At 43.2% G+C, this 20388-nt stretch overlaps 1 protein-coding gene across 5 annotated transcripts in view; it reads right to left on the reverse strand.

Annotated features, from left to right (window-relative positions):
• Positions 1-6719: 6719 nt before the first annotated feature.
• The window catches only part of LOC135528708 (ubiquitin-associated protein 2-like), a 34541-nt gene continuing 20872 nt past the window's right edge, over positions 6720-20388 (reverse strand). For 3 of the 5 annotated variants that reach the window (XM_064957917.1, XM_064957825.1, XM_064957872.1), the window contains exons 23-27: positions 14724-15080; positions 14357-14461; positions 8775-8848; positions 8017-8208; positions 6720-7428 (exon numbers count right to left, since the gene is read on the reverse strand). In XM_064957917.1, coding sequence (XP_064813989.1) covers positions 7336-7428; positions 8017-8208; positions 8775-8848; positions 14357-14461; positions 14724-15080 — 821 coding nt within the window. In that variant the 3' untranslated portion in view covers positions 6720-7335. Of the gene's footprint in view, positions 7429-7639; positions 7713-8016; positions 8209-8774; positions 8849-14356; positions 14462-14723; positions 15081-20388 lie in introns of all 5 variants that reach the window. The other 2 variants (XM_064957944.1, XM_064957978.1) reach the window with 2 other exon arrangements.

Consider the following 20388-nt stretch of genomic DNA (forward strand, 5'->3'; position numbering starts at 1 on the left):
AGAAACTCCTCAAATACAGGTGTGCCAAGCCTGTAGCGTCATACCTAAGACTCAAGGCTGTAATCGCTGCCAAAGGTGCTTCAACAAAGTACTGAGTAAAGGGTCTGAATACTTATGTAAATTTAATATTTAAGTATTTTATTTTAATGTGTACACATTTCTAAAACCTGTTATTGTTTTGTCATTATATTGTATTGTGTTTAGATTGATGAGGGGAAAAAAACGATTTAATGCATTTTATAATAAGGCTGTAACGTAACAAAATGTGGAAAAAGTCAAGGGGTCTGAATACTTCCTGAATGCACTGTATTTCTCACAGAGACAGTGTTAGCCCGTTTTATTAGGCCTACTGTATTGTTATCTATTAAGAATGTATAACACAATAGTGTCAGGCGAGGTTAGTGTGATTTGGAACAATGTTAGACTTTGTTACTTTATAGGCCTAACTAGGCCTATTTACATTTCTTACAAATTATTTCCGTTATTATTGCAACAGTAGCTAGGTTTCCATATAATTGGCAACAGATTTATGAGAATATTCTAAAATCTTAATAAAAACAATATGCAGATTTTCACACCAGAGATGTGTTTCTATCAAATTGGCTTATTGCAGATAAAAGGCTATATGTGATGACACAGTGCACATGGAACAAACTTTTGCAGTTAAATTCCCATGTACCGAATCGAAAAATACAAGTCAGTGTCTTCAGAAAGTATTCACACTCCTTAACTTGCTCCACGTGTTGTTTGTTACAGCCCAAATTTAAAATGGATTCAATTCAGATGTTGTGTCACTGGTCTATACACAATACCCCAAAATGTCAAAGTGGAATTATGTTTTTAGACATTTCTACAAATGAATAAATAATGAAAAGGTGAAATGTCTTGGGTCAGGCAATCCTAAATAAGTTCAGGAGTAAAAATGTGCTTAACAAGTCACATAGTAAGTTGTATGGTCTCTGTGTACAATTATTTAAAAAATATATATATTACACCAGGCAAGTCAGTTAAGAACAAATTCTTATTTACAATGACGGTCTACTGAGGAACTGAGGTTAACTGCCTTGTTCAGGGGCAGAACGACAGATTTTTACCTTGTCATTTTACCTTGTCAGCTCTGGGATTCGATCCAGCAACCTTTTGGTTACTGGCCTAACGCTCTAACCACTAGGCCATCTGCCGCCCAATAATTGTGTGTAACATGATTTTTTTTATGACTACCTCATCTCCGTACCCCACACATACAATTAGCTGTAAGGTCCCTGAGTCGAGCAGTGAATTTCAGACACAGATTCAACCACAAAGACCAGGGAGGTTCTCCAATGCCTCGTAAAGTAGGGCACCAATTGGTAGATGGGTAAAAATAAAACAAACAGACATTGAATATCCCTTTGATCATAGTGAAGTTATTAATTACACTTTGGTTGGTCTATCAATACACCCAGTCACTACAAAGATGCAGACGTCCTTCCTAGCTCAGCTGCCAGAGAGGCAGGAAACCGCTCAGGGCTTTCAACATGAGGCCCATGGTGACTTTAAAACAGTTTGAGTTTAATAGATGTGATAGGAGAAAACTCAACAACATTGTAGTTACTAAATGACAGAGTGTAAAGAAGGAAGCCTGTACAGACTAAAAATACAACCTATTTGCAATAAGGCACAGAAGTAAAACTGCAAAAAAAAATGTGGCAAAGAAATTAAATTTATGTCTTGAATACAGTGTTATGTTTGGGGAAAATCCAACACAACACATCACTGAGTGCCACTCTTCATATTTTCAAGCATGGCGGGCACCATCATGTTATGTGTGTGCTTGTCATCGGCAATGAGTAGGGAGTTTTTTTTTTAAGATGACAAGAAATGGAATAGAGCTATGCACAGGCAAAATCCTAGAGGAAAACCTGGTTTAGTCTGCTTTCCAACAGACAAATTCAGCTTTCAGCAGGACAATAACCTTATGTAATCAATATATATTTGTTTATTTATTATTATAAATCTTTTTGTTGTTGTTGCAAATGTTAGATTTGTTGTTCCAATGACTTTCCAGAGTATTTTGTGTAGATTGTTGACAAAAAATGACAATTAACTCCCAACTTGTAACACAACAAAATGTGGAAAAAGTCAAGGGGTGTGAATACTTTCTGAAGTCACTGTAAATGGGTTTCCATTGCATTTTAAACTCTACTGATAAATGTTCTAAATGTGGCATTATGTAGCGAATGTGCCAACTGGTATTGGCACGTGCGCTCGTGCCAACAGCTTGCAGAAACAGTGTCGGTATGGCCTACATGACGAGATTAGGGCAGGGTTTCCCAAACTCGGTCCTGGGGCCCCCCCTGGGTGCACGTCTTGGTTTTTGCCATAGCACTACACAGCTGATTCAAATAATCAAAGCTTGATGATGAGTTCCTTATGTGCCCACTTTGTGTAGCATATTTAGTTGTGTCGACATTTGGAAAGTTTACCAACAAATTAGCTGTTTCAATCAGGCCTGTCTTGACATGTTTTATCCAACATGTAGACTACATTATGCGCTAAATATGGAAACCTAGTTATAGTTTCACAAATAGGGAAAACAACATTTTGTGCACTGGGCTGGGCTTATTTTAACTTAAAAGGCTACATGAAAATCCCTTGTGATTGCTAGGTTTTTGTTTTCATAGCAGTTGCCCGGAGTAACTCCATAGCAAGCCAGGGACAGTGCCAGAGAGGAAGAAGCAAATCTGTCCAAAATAAGCCCAAAGTATTTCTACAGTCTTATTTTGGACTTGAGCTTGTCGCTTGCCTTCCCGACTCACATTGTTAGGGCGGAGACATGAGTATCCAATCATTATATAAGCTACATATCTCTGACTGCACACACAGCAAAAACTCTATTCTGCCTTGAACACAAGTAGCGAATCAGCATAATTTCTTTAATTGCGTCCAATTTCTCAGTCAATGGACACCACTGTCAAATCTAACAACAAGCAGGGGACAATAATATCTCACGGTCCTCCAAAATGAGATGAAAGAAACCAAAACACCCTGTGACTGCAAGCATTCAGCAGAAGGACAGGCTTGTAATTTAAAGCATTGAATGGAATAAAAACAGGCAATGATTTGAGAACGAAATCAACTACCCAGCTCACGAGCAAGCAAGCCCTCCATTCACTGTGTGACCTCACTGCTGGGGGGCTAAATCCCGTGTGACAGCCCCAATTTTTGGGAGTGAATCAAGTGAACCCCCACAAAACGTCTTTGTCGAAAGCATCTGAAAGAGCAGTAACGAGTGACAACAAACATCAGCATTCCTGCGTACATTCCTGCTCGAGTTCATTGAAATATTAGAGATCGAGCTTAGATATCCACCATTGCGCAGCCACTATTAGCCTATTTTGAGCCATTGTGTAACACGAGCTGGATAGAAACATCAAGTATGAGGCAACAGACTTATAACAGCCTATATAACATAAATATATTATCTGCACATTATGGGGGCTTGGGGGTCTTTAGTGGGACCCCATTATGGGGCTTTCCCTGTAGTGAAAATGCCTCCTCAGTTTTATCCACCTGTATGTGGAAAATATTGACGATATGGTGGAAGATAAAAAAAGTGCCCCTTCAAAAATAAATAGGTGGGTGACGCCTCTGGCGAGGGCCAATCATATAAAGTAGCTTCTATACAGGGACTATCTATGGCATAACACATTACACACGAGTCCTCCTACTAGAGCAGCATACAGGACCAGAGAGAGGAATTCCTCAGAAGCAGTAGCCTGCTATGACCATCCTGATCTTGCGAGCTTAGATTCTATTTTGCTACACAGATTCAGTGACTGATTGATATAGTAAAAAAAAAGAGTGCAGCAGTCAGGATGGTCATGGACAGTGTTTGTGGAGTAGTGAACTACATGTAGTTCAACTAGTAATTCAATTACATTTGGTAGTTGCTTGGTGGTAGTTGAACTATATTCAGATCTAGGTAGTGTTTTCGGTTGTTAACACCTTTTTTTTGCCATGTAGTGGTGTAGCTAACTATGGGAACTACACACATTTTTTATCAAACATATATATTTTTTTAATATTGGGGGAAATAGGCAATAATTTCCTTTTATTTTTCATCATCAGACCTGCCTAATTCTCATTTGAAACATTGTTTTTGTGTTTAGTAGGCTAAATTGCTGTTAACACCTGACTCCAGAGTGATCTGTTCTTACAATATGTAGTATGTGACATTTCAGATATGATAATTTTTCCAGAAGTACAGTAGCTTGGATGTGCAGTAGTGAACTACTTTTTCAAAGTAGCTTTAGTTAAATAAACAATATTTCTCTTAAGGGTAGCTTTAGTGTAGCTTAACGTCTTCCAGTGTAAAGTAATGGGTAAACCAAAATTTCAGAGTAGCTTCCACAACACTGGTTGTGGATCAGGCTAGAGAAGCAGAACCCTGCTGGAAACCAAAAGCATGAGTTAATTTACAAGTGGCCAAGGTTATACTAATTCATAATGATCGAGTAAAATCAGGGGTGGCGATAACCAGTTGTGGATTTTTAAGGACTATTCAAACTGGCCTTCTCACGTTAAAACTCTCGAGCCGGACCTTTGTTTTTCCTTTCACCACCTTCCCCTCTTTCCATGGGTGGCCTTCCAGAGAGGGAGATTTGACCTATTCAACTTCACTTTGACCTCTGACCCAAGTGCTGTGTATACTTCTGCAGTTGAGCACAATGGACCAAGCCACTCACCCTCCTTGTCCGGTATCATTTGGTTGGAATACAGAGCTTTATTCTGTGGGCCACAATATTATTGGGGGTCAAAAATGTCTATCACGTAGCTCAGAGAACGCCATCTGTGCCGACACATAATTAGGGTATACGGTAAGACAGTTACATTTAATAAGGCATTATTAAGTGAATTCAATGGGTATATCCAACAGCAGCCAATCTTAAATGGCTTGAATGTAACCTCCAAAGGTGTAATGCTATCATATAAAAGCTCCACTTTTCCATTTGAATCATTAAAAAAAGATTAGCAGTAGCATTAGAATTTTGTTGAGCAATTTTAAATTGAGTATGGTGACTATCAGGTGTAAACTCCCTCTAGTCTTACCAATCTAAATGTTTAATGACGAGAAGTGTTCAAGAGCACAAGCCGAGGACTGGTTGTCCTAGCCCCAGGACTGCGTACGCCCTCCGGTGGTGAATAACATAACGGCAAGGGCATTTGTTGCTGTGAGTTTTGGGGAGGATTCTGCTGTTAAAAGCCTATGCAGTGCACCACCTGTGTATTCCCATCATGAGTGGTGCTCAATAGCCCTGTGTGTGTTGCTCCCATTCTGAGCCGCCATATGTCATAGGAACAAACCACTCCACAGAAACTAGTGAGTCTGCAACAGCAGGAGAGAATATATATGCATATGCTTACACAACTTATAACAGCCTACAATCCAATGTATTATGAATGTTCTGTAATGTTACTGGCTTTGTGTAAAATATATATACGTACTGAACAAAAATATAAAACGCAACATGCAAAAATTTCTACGATTTTACTGGGTCACAGTTCATAAGGATATCAGTCAATTTAAATAAATTCATTCGACCCTAATCTATGGAAGTCAGATGGCAGGGGTGCAGCCATGGGTGGGCCTTGGAGGGCATAGTCCCAGCCAATCAGTGACAAAAAAGGGCTTTATTACAGACATACTCAATATCCCAACGATCCTGCAGGTGAAGAAGCCAGATGTGGTTATGGGTGGTCTGCTGTTTGAGGCCGGTTGGACGCAACTTATGGTAGAGAAATTAACATTAAATTCTCTGGCAATAGCTGGTGGACATTCTTGCAGTCAGCACGCCAATTGCACGCTCCCTCAAAACTTGAGACATCCATGGCATTCTGTTGTGACAAAACTTCACATTTCAAGTGGCCTTTTGTCCCATGCACAAGGTGCACCTGAGTAATGATTATGCTGTTTATTCAGTTTATTACTATACCACACCTGTCAGGTGAATGAACTGTCTTGGCAAAGGAGAAACGCTCACTAACATGGATGTTAACAAATTTGTGCACAATTTTAGAAATTGAATCCCCCCCCCCAGCTCATTTAACATGGGACCAACACTTCACATGATGCATTTATATTTTTGTTCAGTTACATTCGCTTATACAGTTTTGGCCATTCTTTCAATAGGAATTTGAGATATAGCTGAAACTGGTATAACTTTAGCATTTCCAGAGATTTTGCTAAGGTTTCTGGTGAGTATTGTGAATGAGTGAATGAATAACCATTTCCAAATTAAAATTGCTTGCCAAGTTAGCCATTGTGCAATAGAAAAAGAGCCTCTTCACTCTAGGAGCGCAGATGGAATCATTTAATAGCCAACGATTAGACAGACATGCGGTCTTAATCTGTCGAAACGTTTATTAAATTATTGCATCTGAGCTCCTAGAGTGTGACGATATCCTTTTATTTTTCAAGTGTTCTACTCCGCTAGCCAGAACCTCACCTAAACAAGTGGCCATTTCTTTCGCCTCCAGATTAGCCATTGTACAATAAGCATCTCTGCTTTTCTGGGTCAGCGGTATGGATGGCGCTCAAGTACGAAGGTGGTGTGCGGTAGCCCTGGTCAGTTCAGGGTCAACAACAAATCACACATTCAATCACAACATCTAAGTCCAGTCTGCCCTCACAATCAGTACCTCAAACTAAATGACAAGAAAGAACTTGGGCAAGATGATTACTGCTCAGAACTTTTATTCAGATGGAAACGGTTAAAATGAAATTAAAATATACAATTTTAATGGGCAGGTCCTTTGAGGCGTATCGATGGAGCGGAAGGCACAGAGGCAGCCCCCCTTGCCAGAGCCACCCAATCAGAAACAGAAAACTGTGTAAAAGGAGGGAGGACCTACGGCTGAAGTTTTAAAAAGGTGAAAATGAAGGAGATAAGCTGGATAACTCAAAAGTTGTGTATAAAAAAAAAAAAGGAAACAAATGTAATTTGTTAATGTGGAAACCCCCCATCTGAGGTCCTCATTTCGCTCAGTGCTAAAGCTCTCCTTTTCCATTTTCCTCTATAGGAGTTCTCAGATGTATTTTTGTAATGTCTTCCTGCAGCTTTGAAAAAGTAAACAAAAACGTCTTTCAAAAATAAAATGCAGCAACCACATTTCATGTTCTACTATTACATATACAGTATATATATATATATAAATACATACATAAATATCTTACATGTACAACCAATTTTGAAAAAGGAAAAGAGAAAGAAAAATGAATGGGGGAGTTGGAGAAGGGACACACACACACAGCCTTTAGTATGGGGGGCCAGGACAGACTCCCAGGAGTACCCTTCAGTTGGCCCAGTAAGGGCTTCCATAACTGGACTTACTGCCCTGGCTCTTCTGCTGCATGCTGCTGGACTGATTGCGCTGACCCGGACCACCCTACAGGGGGAGACAATGCACACACACCCCACAGTCAATTATTGGCTATTGGGTCAAACTAGGGAGAGGGGTATTTACTAGAGGGTAGAAAAGTTGTTTGAGCAAGATGGGAATATACAGAAATGGCGCTTCCTCGTCAAAACTCATTGGAACCCATCCCAGAACCCCATCTCCACTTTTTATTTATATACTCAGCCCTATCTTGACAGACCATTAAAACCTTTGCAATCCGGCGGAAGTCATTCACCACTGCAGTTCAGCTCCGACATTAAGTCCATGTATGTCTATGGTGTTTATCAACAACAGGAGGAGAATGTTAAGTGTATGGTGTTTATCAACAACAGGAGGAGAATGTTAAGTGTATGGTGTTTATCAACAACAGGAGGAGAATGTTAAGTGTATGGTGTTTATCAACAACAGGAGGAGAATGTTAAGTGTATGGTGTTTATCAACAACAGGAGGAGAATGTTAAGTGTATGGTGTTTATCAACAACAGGAGGAGAATGTTAAGTGTATGGTGTTTATCAACAACAGGAGGAGAATGTTAAGTGTATGGTGTTTATCAACAAGAGGTTGAAGGGCTGTTACCGGTCCGTCTTGGGTGAGGTGGTGGTGTAGCAACTGGGAGTGTGGCTGCTGGTGGGCAGGCAGAATGTGCAGGAAGGGTGGCGGGGCGTAACCGGGGGCACCCCCGGGGTTCAGAGGGCCCGTGCCCCCCAGCGCAGACGGCAGGCTGAAGGGAGGGGGCGTTCCCGCGTGGAAGCCCTGCTTATCAAAAGACTGGGGTTGGGGACAGTGAACAGAGTGTGGAGAGGACCATTATATTGTGTAATATCTGAGCATAAGAGGTATGATCCTGAATAGATCCTCATTCATATTTCCATCCTGTGGAACTGAGGTGGTCTGGCTCCTTAACATCAATAAATCCAACCAGCCGTATCAATTAAAGACGCTTATTCTCAGACATGACTGAAACCAATGATGTGTATACACATCATTGGCTGAAACTAAAACTATACAGCAACTAGTGATGTCACAATACACAGATACCATTTTCTGTGGCAAAAAAAGAAAACATGAAACAGACTAAACTATGATCTTTTAAAACCTAATTTTGTAAAATACTGTGAGCTATAGCTTGGAAATGAAACACGTGACTCTGGGTGACAATATAAGGCTGTTTTTTCATCCAAATTAGGATTGTTTTCCCTCAAGAAATGAAATCTGCTTCATGTTTTGTTTCCCTTGCTTCCTGGTATCGCGACAACACTAACAGCAACAACTATAAACCAGGTGTTGACTGACTTCAGCATAGGACACAGTACACAGAATGTTAATGAGCTCACCTGTGTCTTGCTGTACATTGAAGCACCAATATCGGGCACCCCTCCACTGCTGCCTGAGCTGGACAAACCTGGAGCTGTGAGCGAGAGGAAACAAACATGTCAGTTTGCCCCCGCGAGGCGGCACGGTGTCAGTTGGCAATGTTCAACATTTCTAGTGAGGAAGTTGACCATTTCAAGAGTTAGTAGTGACTGAGGGAGTATTTCCTAGTTAGTAGTGAGGGGGGTGTTTCAGATCAGTAGTATATACACTGCTCAAAAAAATAAAGGGAACACTTAAACAACACAAAGTAACTCCAAGTCAATCACACTTCTGTGAAATCAAACTATCCACTTAGGAAGCCACATTATTTGACACTAAATTTCACGTGCTGTTTTTCAAATGGAATAGTCAACAGGTGGATTTTATAGGCATTTCGCAAGACACCCCCAATAAAGGAGTGGTTCTGCAGGTGGTGACCACAGACCACTTCTCAGTTCCTATGCTTCCTGGCTGATGTTTTGGTCACTTTTGAATGCGGGCAGTGCTTTCACACTAGTGGTAGCATGAGACGGAGTCTACAACCCACACAACTGGCTCAGGTAATGCAGCTCATCCAGGATAGCACATCAATGCGAGATGTGGCAAGAATGTTTGCTGTGTCTGTCAGCGTAGTGTCCAGAGCATGGAGGCGCTACCAGGAGACAGGCCAGTACATCAGGAGACGTGGAGGAGGCCGTAGGAGGGCAACAACCCAGCAGCAGGACCGCTACCTCCGCCTTTGTGCAAGGAGCAGGAGGAGCACTGCCAGAACCTTGCAAAAGGACCTCCAGCAAGCCACAAATGTGCATGTGTCTGCTCAAACGGTCAGAAACAGACTCCATGAGGGTGGTATGAGGGTCCGACGTCCACAGGTGGGGGTTGTGCTTACAGCCCAACACCGTGCAGGACGTTTGGCATTTGCCAGAGAACACCAAGATTGGCAAATTCGCCACTGGCGCCCTGTGCTTTTCACAGATGAAAGCAGGTTCACACTGAGCATGTGATAGACGTGACAGTCTGGAGACGCCGTGGAGAACCTTCTGCTGTCTGCAACATCCTCCAGCATGACCGGTTTGGCAGTGGGTCAGTCATGGTGTGGTGTGGCATTTCTTTGGGGGGCCGCACAGCCCTCCATGTGCTCGCCAGAGGTAGCCTGACTGCCATTAGGTACCGAGATGAGATCCTCAGACCTCTTGTGAGACCATATGCTAGTGCGGTTGGCCCTGGGTTCCTCCTAATGCAAGACAATGCTAGACCTCATGTGGCTGGAGTGTGTCAGCAGTTCCTGCAAGAGGAAGGCATTAATGCAATGGACTGGCCCGCCCGTTCCCCAGACCTGAATCAAATTGAGCACATCTGGGACATCATGTCTCGCTCCCTCCACCAACTCCACGTTGCACCAGACTGTCCAGGAGTTGGCGGATGCTTTAGTCCAGGTCTGGGAGGAGATTCTTCAGGAGACGATCCGCCACCTCATCAGGAGCATGCCTACGCGTTGTAGGGAGGTCATACAGGCACGTGGAGGCCACACACACTACTGAGCCTAATTTTGACTTGTTTTCAGGACATTACAAAATTGAAATCAGCCTGTAGTGTCATTTTCCACTTTAATTTTAAGTGTGACTCCAAATCCAGACCTCAATGGGTTGATACATTTGATTTCCATTGATACATGTGTGATTTTGTTGTCAGCACATTCAACTATGTAAAGAAAAAAAAGTATTTAATAAGAATATTTCATTAATTCAGATATAGGATGTGTTATTTTAGTGTTCCCTTTATTTTTTTGAGCAGTATATACACATACACACAGTGGGGCAAATAAAGTATTTAGTCAGCCACCAATTGTGCTCAAGTTCTCCCACTTAAAAAGATGAGAAGCCTGGAATTTATCATAGGTACACTTCAACTATGACAGACAAAATAAGATTTTTTTTCTCCCCAGAAAATCACATTGTAGGATTTTTAATTAATTTGCAAATTATGGTGGAAAATAAGTATTTGGTCAATAACAAAAGTTTCTCAATACTTTGTTATATACCCTTTGTTGGCAATGACAGAGGTCAAATGTTTTCTGTAAGTCTTCAAACTGTTGCTGGTATTTTGGCTCATTCCTCCATGCAGATCTCTTTAGAGCAGTGATGTTTTGGGGCTGTTGATGGGCAACACGGACTTTCAACTCCCTCCAAAGATTATCTATGGGGTTGAGATCTGGAGACTGGCTAGGCCACTCAAGGACCTTGAAATGCTTCTTACAAAGCCACTCCGTTGCCCGGGCGGTGTGCTTGGGATCATTGTCATGCTGAAAGACCCAGCCACGTTTCATCTTCAATGCCCTTGCTGATGGAAGGAGGTTTTCTCTCAAAATCTCACGATACATGGCCCCATTCATTCTTTCCTTTACACGGATCAGTCGTACTGGTCCCTTTGCAGAAAAACAGCCCCAAAGCATGATGTTTCCACCCCCATGCTTCACAGTAGGTATGGTGTTCTTTGGATGCCACTCAGCATTCTTTGTCCTCCAAACACGACGAGTTGAGTTTTTACCAAAAAGTACTATTTTGGTTTCATCTGACCATATGACATTCTCCCAATCTTCTTCTGGATCATCCAAATGCTCTCTAGCAAACTTCAGACGGGCCTGGACATGTACTGGCTTAAGCAGGGGGTCAGTTTGTTATATCTGGAGTATATCTGGAGTACTTCTCCTGTCCAATTCGGTGTCCTGTGTGAATCTAAGTGTGCGTTCTCTAATTCTCTCCTTCTCTCTCTCGGAGGACCTGAGCCCTAGGACCATGCCCCAGGACTACCTGACATGATGACTCCTTGCTGTCCCCAGTCCACCTGGCCGTGCTGCTGCTCCAGTTTCAACTGTTCTGCCTTATTATTATTCGACCATGCTGGTCATTTATGAACATTTGAACATCTTGGCCATGTTCTGTTATAATCTCTACCCGGCACAGCCAGAAGAGGACTGGCCACCCCACATAGCCTGGTTCCTCTCTAGGTTTCTTCCTAGGTTTTGGCTTTTCTAGGGAGTTTTTCCTAGCCACCGTGCTTCTACACCTGCATTGCTTGCTGTTTGGGGTTTTAGGCTGGGTTTCTGTACAGCACTTTGAGATATCAGCTGATGTACGAAGGGCTATATAAATAAATTTGATTTGACACGTCTGGCACTGCAGGATTTGAGTCCCTGGCGGCGTAGTGCGTTACTGATGGTAGGCTTTGTTACTTTGGTCCCAGCTCTCTGCAGGTCATTCACTCGGTCCCCCCGTGTGGTTCTGGGATTTGCACTTGTGATTATTTTGACCCCACGCGGTGAGATCTTGCGTGGAGCCCCAGATCGAGGGAGATTATCAGTGGTCTTGTATGTCTTCCATTTCCTAATAATTGCTCCCACAGTTGATTTATTCAAGCCAAGCTGCTTACCTATTGCAGATTCAGTCTTCCCAGCCTGGTGCAGGTCTACAATTTTGTTTCTGGTGTCCTTTGACAGCTCTTTGGTCTTGGCCATAGTGGATTTTGGAGTGTGACTGTTGTGGACAGGTGTCTTTTATACTGATAACAAGTTCAAACAGGTGCCATTAATAACGGTAATGAGTGGAGGACAGAGGAGCCTCTTAAGGAAGAAGTTACAGGTCTGTGAGAGCCAGAAATCTTGCTTGTTTGTCGGTGACCAAATACCTATTTTCCACCATAATTTGCAAATAAATTCATTAGATTTGTTTCCCATTTTGTCTGTCATAGTTAAAGTGTACCTATGATGAAAATTCCAGGCCTCTCATCTTTTTAAGTGGGAGAACTTGCACAATTGGTGGCTGACTAAATACTTTTTTGCCCCACTGTATGTACAGTGCCTTGCGAAAGTATTCGGCCCCCTTGAACTTTGCGACCTTTTGCCACATTTCAGGCTTCAAACAAAGATATAAAACTATTTTTTTGTAAAGAATCAACAACAAGTGGGACACAATCATGAAGTGGAACGACATTTATTGGATATTTCAAACTTTTTTAACAAATCAAAAACTGAAAAATTGGGCGTGCAAAATTATTCAGCCCCCTTAAGTTAATACTTTGTAGCGCCACCTTTTGCTGCGATTACAGCTGTAAGTCGCTTGGGGTATGTCTCTATCAGTTTTGCACATCGAGAGACTGAAATTTTTTCCCATTCCTCCTTGCAAAACAGCTCGAGGCTCAGTGAAGTTGGATGGAGAGCATTTGTGAACAGCAGTTTTCAGTTCTTTCCACAGATTCTCGATTGGATTCAGGTCTGGACTTTGACTTGGCCATTCTAACACCTGGATATGTTTATTTTTGAGCCATTCCATTGTAGATTTTGCTTTATGTTTTGGATCATTGTCTTGTTGGAAGACAAATCTCCGTCCCAGTCTCAGGTCTTTTGCAGACTCCATCAGGCTTTCTTCCAGAATGGTCCTGTATTTGGCTCCATCCATCTTCCCATCAATTTTAACCATCTTCCCTGTCCCTGCTGAAGAAAAGCAGGCCCAAACCATGATGCTGCCACCACCATGTTTGACAGTGGGGATGGTGTGTTCAGTGTGATGAGCTGTGTTGCTTTTACGCCAAACATAACGTTTTGCATTGTTGCCAAAAAGTTCAATTTTGGTTTCATCTGACCAGAGCACCTACTTCCACATGTTTGGTGTGTCTCCCAGGTGGCTTGTGGCAAACTTTTAACGACACTTTTTATGGATATCTTTAAGAAACGGCTTTCTTCTTGCCACTCTTCCATAAAGGCCAGATTTGTGCAATATACGACTGATTGTTGTCCTATGGACAGTCTCCCACCTCAGCTGTAGATCTCTGCAGTTCATCCAAAGTGATCATGGGCCTCTTGGCTGCATCTCTGATCAGTCTTCTCCTTGTATGAGCTGAAAGTTTAGAGGGACGGCCAGGTCTTGGTAGATTTGCAGTGGTCTGATACTCCTTCCATTTCAATATTATCGCTTGCACAGTGCTCCTTGGGATGTTTAAAGCGTGGGAAATCTTTTTGTATCCACATCCGGCTTTAAACTTCTTCACAACAGTATCTCGGACCTGCCTGGTGTGTTCATTGTTCTTCATGATGCTCTCTGCGCTTTTAACGGACCTCTGAGACTATCACAGTGCAGGTGCATTTATACGGAGACTTGAATACACACTGGTGGATTGTATTTATCATCAGTCATTTAGGTCAACATTGGATCATTCAGAGATCCTCACTGAACTTCTGGAGAGAATTTGCTACACTGAAAGTAAAGGGGCTGAATAATTTTGCACGCCCAATTTTTCAGTTTTTGATTTGTTAAAAAAGTTTGAATTATCCAATAAATGTCATTCCACTTCATGATTGTGTCCCACAGTTTTATATCTTTATGTTTGAAGCCTGAAATGTGGCAAAAGGGGGCCGAATACTTTCGCAAGGCACTGTAGGTATGTATGTGTATATATCTATATATACACACATCACGGCTGATAACAAGTGAAGGGGCAGGGAGGAGAAAGGGGCGGGGAAGGGGGGGGGGGGGGTGCGTCCTGGGGCAGCTGAGTTCAGTGAGTGTACCTTTCCCTGGGCCGCTGCCAGCTGATTTGGCCTGTGACTGGGCAGAGCCTCCGTACCCTCCCTTACTGTACTCCCCCGCGTGGCCCTGAGACAGGTCGTCAAAAGCTGAGAGAGGAGGAATGGAAGAGGACCAGGAGGAACGAGTAAAGTGGATGGGGAGAGTAAAAAGGACAGCAGAGGAAGGGGTAAGGGGGAGAAGAAGAACCGAGAGAGAAGCAATAAGGCAACTGGCTAGAAAAGCATGTGAACAGCGACTATATCCGGCAGGGGGGTGGGGCCATGCTAGCTAAGCAAGAATTCTCCCTCTCAGCCACACACGGTCTGTGATTTCAGTTCACTCTCTCGCTCACTCACTGGACACACACACCTGTTCCATACGCGTGCTGGCCGTAGCTAGGCTGATGCTGTTGGTGGTACTGGCTGGAGGGGTTCCCCAAGCCCATGTTGGGCTGCTTGGCCGAGGCCGGAGGCACAAAAACGGTGGGGCCGTACTGGAAGGCGCTGGGCACCCCGGGCATGCCGGCGTAGTAAGGAAGGCCGGTGTAGCCATAGCCTGGGGGCAGAGGTGGATTGAGGAAGGCCTGGTTCTGCTGGCCCTGGCTCTGTCCCAGACCTTGGCTCTGAGCCTGGGGGGGCTGCTGGGGCTGAGCGGAGGGGCCTTGAGACAGGCTGTTGGGGGGAGCTGGGGAAGACGAGTCCCCTCTGCCAAACTTGGTCGCTTCACCTAAAAGAGGGGAGATGGTGATCAATATGGGTCCATTTCATACTTTAATGCTTTTCAGACCTGCCTTATGAAGGTGCGTCATGGGCTTTGCAGGTGGAGCTCCCCTGCGCTGCCTAATACTTAATTCAATTGCTGAAAACTCCCACTTGCTGGCTAATAGGTTCTCTTGTCGAGTTCACTCAGTAGGGTTTGTACATTTATCCAAATCCATCCCTTTAAATTTGGTGTACCCTTAATTAGAATTCAGACTCAATAGAATATATGGAGAGTTCAGAATATTAGGGTCAAAATATTAAGGATCAATAACAGAAGGCCATGTACATACACCCATGTTTCTTTCTGCACCAATTGGTAGATACAAAAACTGATATTGTATATTATTTAGGGTTAGGAAAGTATTTATGAATAATAAACAGGTTTGGAGAGCCTTTATGCACTAAATACATTGGTAAATCAAAAATAGTGGTTTAATTCATCCTGAAAGTTGCCAGTGTCAATTGTTCAAACCATGAAATGTCGGGAAGGGGAGGAGCGTACAAAAGACATTGAACAATAGTCCTAAAAATCTTAAAATAATTATTCATGGAACTGGTGACAACGGTCCAGTAGTCATGTGCCATGTTTAAACTGCTACATATAGTCTGCGGTCCATAATGATTCAAATAGGCTACACGTCCCAAATTATTGCATAACTAGTAATACGTTTGTCTAATATGATCTACTATTACTAGCGATCCTCAGGAACAACCACATGAACGTGATGGAGGAAAGGTAAACTAACACTAACGTCAGTAACAGTTAAATGTGGGTATAACTGACGGTGGCTACCAATAGTGGCTAATATTTAACACAATACAAGTTTTTAAAAGTGAGAAGTCTGGGCATGAATACTGAACAAAAACAAATCCAACATGTTGGTTTCATGAGCGGAAATAAAAGACGCACAAAAAGCATCTCTAAAATTTTGTGACCAATTTATTGACATCCCTGTTCGTGAGCATTTCTCTTTTGCCAAGATAATACATCCACCTGACAAGTGTGGCATATCAAGAAGCTGATTAAACAGTATGATGATTACACTGGTGCACTTTGTACTGGAGACAATACAAGGCCACTAAAATGTGCAATTGTCACAACATAATGCCACAGACGTCTCAAGTTGGGGGAAGCTCATCTGTGTCCTCACCAGGGTCTTGACCTGACTGCAGTTTGCAGACCTGACAACCCTGTCCAACTTTTTAAGATCTCCAATTTGCTGTGCGCTTCTGGTAAATTGGCTACACAAAGCTTAAGTAGGCTAACGCAAAGAGAATGACAGCTGTTCGCTAAAAGAGTCAAGTGTTTAAAGCCTACGTAAAGGTTCCTATTGTATTTTTTTTGCAGCGCATACATAATTTCAGATTTTCGAAATTGATATAATCTCAAATCTAGTGCGAAAGGAATTTTAGAAGCAGTGTCTCTATAGATAACACCGGACACCCATTCATTCTTCATTGCGCAGGCTTCTAAACTCCTGACTCCATTTAATCCCAAGATGTTTATTGTTTCAATATGCTTTGTGTTGTAGTCAGTACAGACAAAGATATATAGTAAAGCAAACCTTACTAGGCATGTTGTCAACCAGCACATTAATAAAAGTAACAACTGGTTTCCGTTTCCTGTGTAACATCAATATTGCTACATCTTTTTTACAACAAAAAAGGCAGACTCCACCTAACTTTGGCTTGTATGTCCATGTCTGCAAAAAAAATTAACGTGAACTAAATGTTTGTTTACTGTCTGACTGTGCATTCATTATTATTATTTTTTACCTTCACACAAATTGTTTCAGGTGTACAGGTTTTCAGATGGCCCTACCAGACATTGTGTGGGGAGTGTTGATTATATCAGGAGGTGCTTAACCTGAGATGTTTGGATCTTCGTGTTGAGGCATCAACTGGTGCTGTTTACTGGCTCTGTGCCAGTCTCCTCAACAGTGGTGAAATAATCCATTTCTCTGCTCTTCCTCAGGTGTCGCCTGTTCCTCCTGAAGACTTGTCCCTGTTCCGTCTTCACCTCGTAGGACCTTTGCTCCACAGGTCTGACTACTGTGGCCTTCTGCCACCACTGTTTCTGTCCTGTGAGTGGCTAAACTCCCACCCTGACATCTCGTTGCAGCTCTGTGAGATCCTTAGCAGAGGTGTCTTAGTACTTTGCCTGTTTCTGTTGTCTCATTTGAACTTCTCCAGCTGACAGTTCGCCATCCCTGGTCTCAGAAGATTTTCACTCATAAGTAGTGCCTTTGTACGTCTTCCCATGAGCACCATTGCAGAGCTGTTGTCTGTTCCTTGTGAAGGGTATTTCTGTGATCCAGCATGGCCAGGTATGGGTCAGCACCTGCTCTCTTTGCTTTTGCCATCAATCTTTTGGCTGTTTTCACTGCCGATTCCACTTTCCATATACTTTGCAGGTATTCTGGAGACGATGTTGTGTGTAAAGTCCCAAGCCTTGCTGAAACTTCAGAACTCGTCTGAAGAGTACTGGGGACCATTGTCTGAGTAAAGGATGTCAGGTATGCCATAGTGTGCAAAGTGTCTTCAGTTTTCAAATGACCGTTTTCAACTGTTCTCCAAATGGAGAGAATCAACTGTGACCATGTAGTCTGTCGTTGAACTGGAACAAGTCAGTCCCTATATTTTCCCAGGGACGCTTTGGTGCTTCGTGTGGCCTCCCGTTTCTTTCTGCTGCTTCATACCTATATTGTGCCATGTATGTTCTCAGCTGTGCATTCATGCCTGGCCAGTAGACACACTCGCAAGCTCTTTTCAGACATCCCTCTGTTCCTATGTTTGAGGAATGGATTCTCTGCATTCTCTGACCTGAGGGCAGTAGGCACAATGACTTGCTATCCTCTGAAGATAACTCAATTTTGCACACTCAGCTCACCTCCATTGTGAAAATACATTGCTACTTCCAAGGGTACATGTCCTTTCACTTCAGGCCACCGCTGCAGGATCACATTTTTCAGTGTCTGGAGCTCCCAGTCCAGCTCAGTGGCTCTCGATGTGCTTTAGTCTCTCGCTTGACACAGGGAGGTAGTGTATGATATTGATTGATTCCACTTTGACCTCCACAGGGCCTCTGTTGTCTTGTTCTGTGAGGTATGCCGTGCTCAGGGTGTCGGCCAGCACCACATATTTCCCGGAACGTATCGGAGACTGACCTTGTAGTTGGAGTCTCATGATCATACTTTGTAGTCTTTTTGGTGCGCTGAGGAGAGGCTTTGTCATGATGCTCGAGGATTGTGATCTGACTGCACTTCCACAGTTCATCCATATGTGAATTGGTGGAACCTCTCCATGCCAAACACCACTGAAAGCAGCTCCTTCTCCATCTGTGCATACCCTTTTTCAGTCTCTGTCAGGGCTCTACTGGCATATGCTATTGGTTGTCCTCCCTGCATCAAGGCTGCTCCTAACCCACTCTGAAGCATCACACCGTAGTACAAGCTGCTCTGTTGGGTTGTAGTATTTCAGCACAGGGGTCTGTGTAAATGGTATCCCTGATTTTATTGAAAGCCTGCTCATGTCTCTGACCACTCCCACAGTGAGTCCTTGTGTGTTAGCTATTGCAGTGGCTCGCAGAGCTGCAGAACTTGGCTAGGTAGTTTACCATGCCCAGGAAGTGCTGCACCCCCTGCACATCTGTAGGCCTAGGCATCTGTTTGATGGCTGTCACTTCTCCTGGGTCCACTTTCAACCCCTCTGATGTTAGCAGGCAGCCAATGTAGGGCATTTCCTTCAGCCGGAGCTGCAGCTTCATATTGAGCTTCCATTGCCTGGTTCAATTTCCTCTGAAAGATCTCTGGGGATGGACTGATTCCCATTGGCATGCGCAGCAAGCTGTAGCGTCCCATGGGTGTAGAGAACGTGGTGAGATGGAGGAATCCAGCTTCCAGTTCCACATGCCAAAATCCATTTTTTACATCACAAACGGAGAACACGCGTGCTCTAGTCAGATCTGGCGGCACGTCTGGGTAATGGCTCCTCGAACGCCTTGAGAGGCGGTTTCTTCACTACGATCAGGCTGCTAATCCAATCTGTGCTTTTTTCAACTGCTTTTATCATCTTTTTCTCTATTACACTGAGCTCCTCTGAGTGTTTATATAGTGCTACAGGCAGCTGGACGGGCTCCACTTACTCATCCACTTCCAGCTTCAGTTTGCCAGGTAAACATCCATCTCCCTGTAATACACCAGAGAACTCCTGTTTAATTTGCTCTTTGTCCAGGATCCTGTTTTCTTGATGGCCAGGATGTTGTGATGCTGCGCAGTAATTAACTCAATTGCCTGGACAGCCTTACTGCCTAGAATGGGCCTGTGCACATTCTCGTTGACTATGATGCACTCAACTCGGTAGGTTTCTTAATGTGTGGATTGATAATTTTAAGTGTGCACTTCCCCAGTGGTTTCAGAGTACTCTTGTTATATAGGTGACTGGCTTTTGAGGTTTGCAGGGATAACATTACAACTAGCACCACAATCTAGCTGAAATCTGACTGACATTTTGTTGACCAGCATGGTTGCAAAGAGAGCAGCATTGGGGTCTGTGGTTTTCTCCTGCACCACGTTGATGCACTCTGACTTTGCCCCTAGTGTGATGCACAGAACATCCTCACCACTGAGTCAGCTGACACATTTTCCATTGCCAGGACTGTTTCTCTTGCTGGTCCATGCACTTTCGCAAACTGTAGAGCAGTGATTGTTTTTTTTCTCTCATGTGTCCGTCCACAGTATCATGCTCTGTCCCTCTGTAGGGTCTCCTCTCCCTCTCTTTGTGTTACTGCATGCACTGCTACAGGGCCCTACACTTATATGACTTTAGCTCTGTCTGGACAGTTCTGCAGCTCTTCCAATCTGTATGCATTTCTCTAAACTGAGATCAGTCTCCGAGTAAGTGCTCTCCTAAGTGTGGGTCACATGTCACACACAATCCTGTCCCTGATAAGAGAGTCTGATTACTCCAAAGTTGCAGGTGGCCACTAGAGTCTTCAATTCAGTGAGATATATGTCTAAATATCTCAATTGAATCATTTTTCTTTGGATCACAAAATGCATCCAATGCTGCAATTACTTCAGAGAGATTATTTTATACTGCCCACACAGGGTCTCACAAATCTCTGCCCTTTTCCCCAATGAGATACAGTAGCTTCACTTTGAGTCATCAGGTTCTTCTCTCATTGTAAGATCCATGTACAAATTGAATCTCTTTCCCAGGTCAGTGCTAAATTACAATCATCAAAGTCTATTTTTCCCCGGAGGTTTCAGTGC

The sequence above is a fragment of the Oncorhynchus masou genome, chromosome 1, assembly GCF_036934945.1.
Source record: "Oncorhynchus masou masou isolate Uvic2021 chromosome 1, UVic_Omas_1.1, whole genome shotgun sequence".
In the NCBI taxonomy this organism is placed as follows: Eukaryota; Metazoa; Chordata; class Actinopteri; order Salmoniformes; family Salmonidae; genus Oncorhynchus; species Oncorhynchus masou.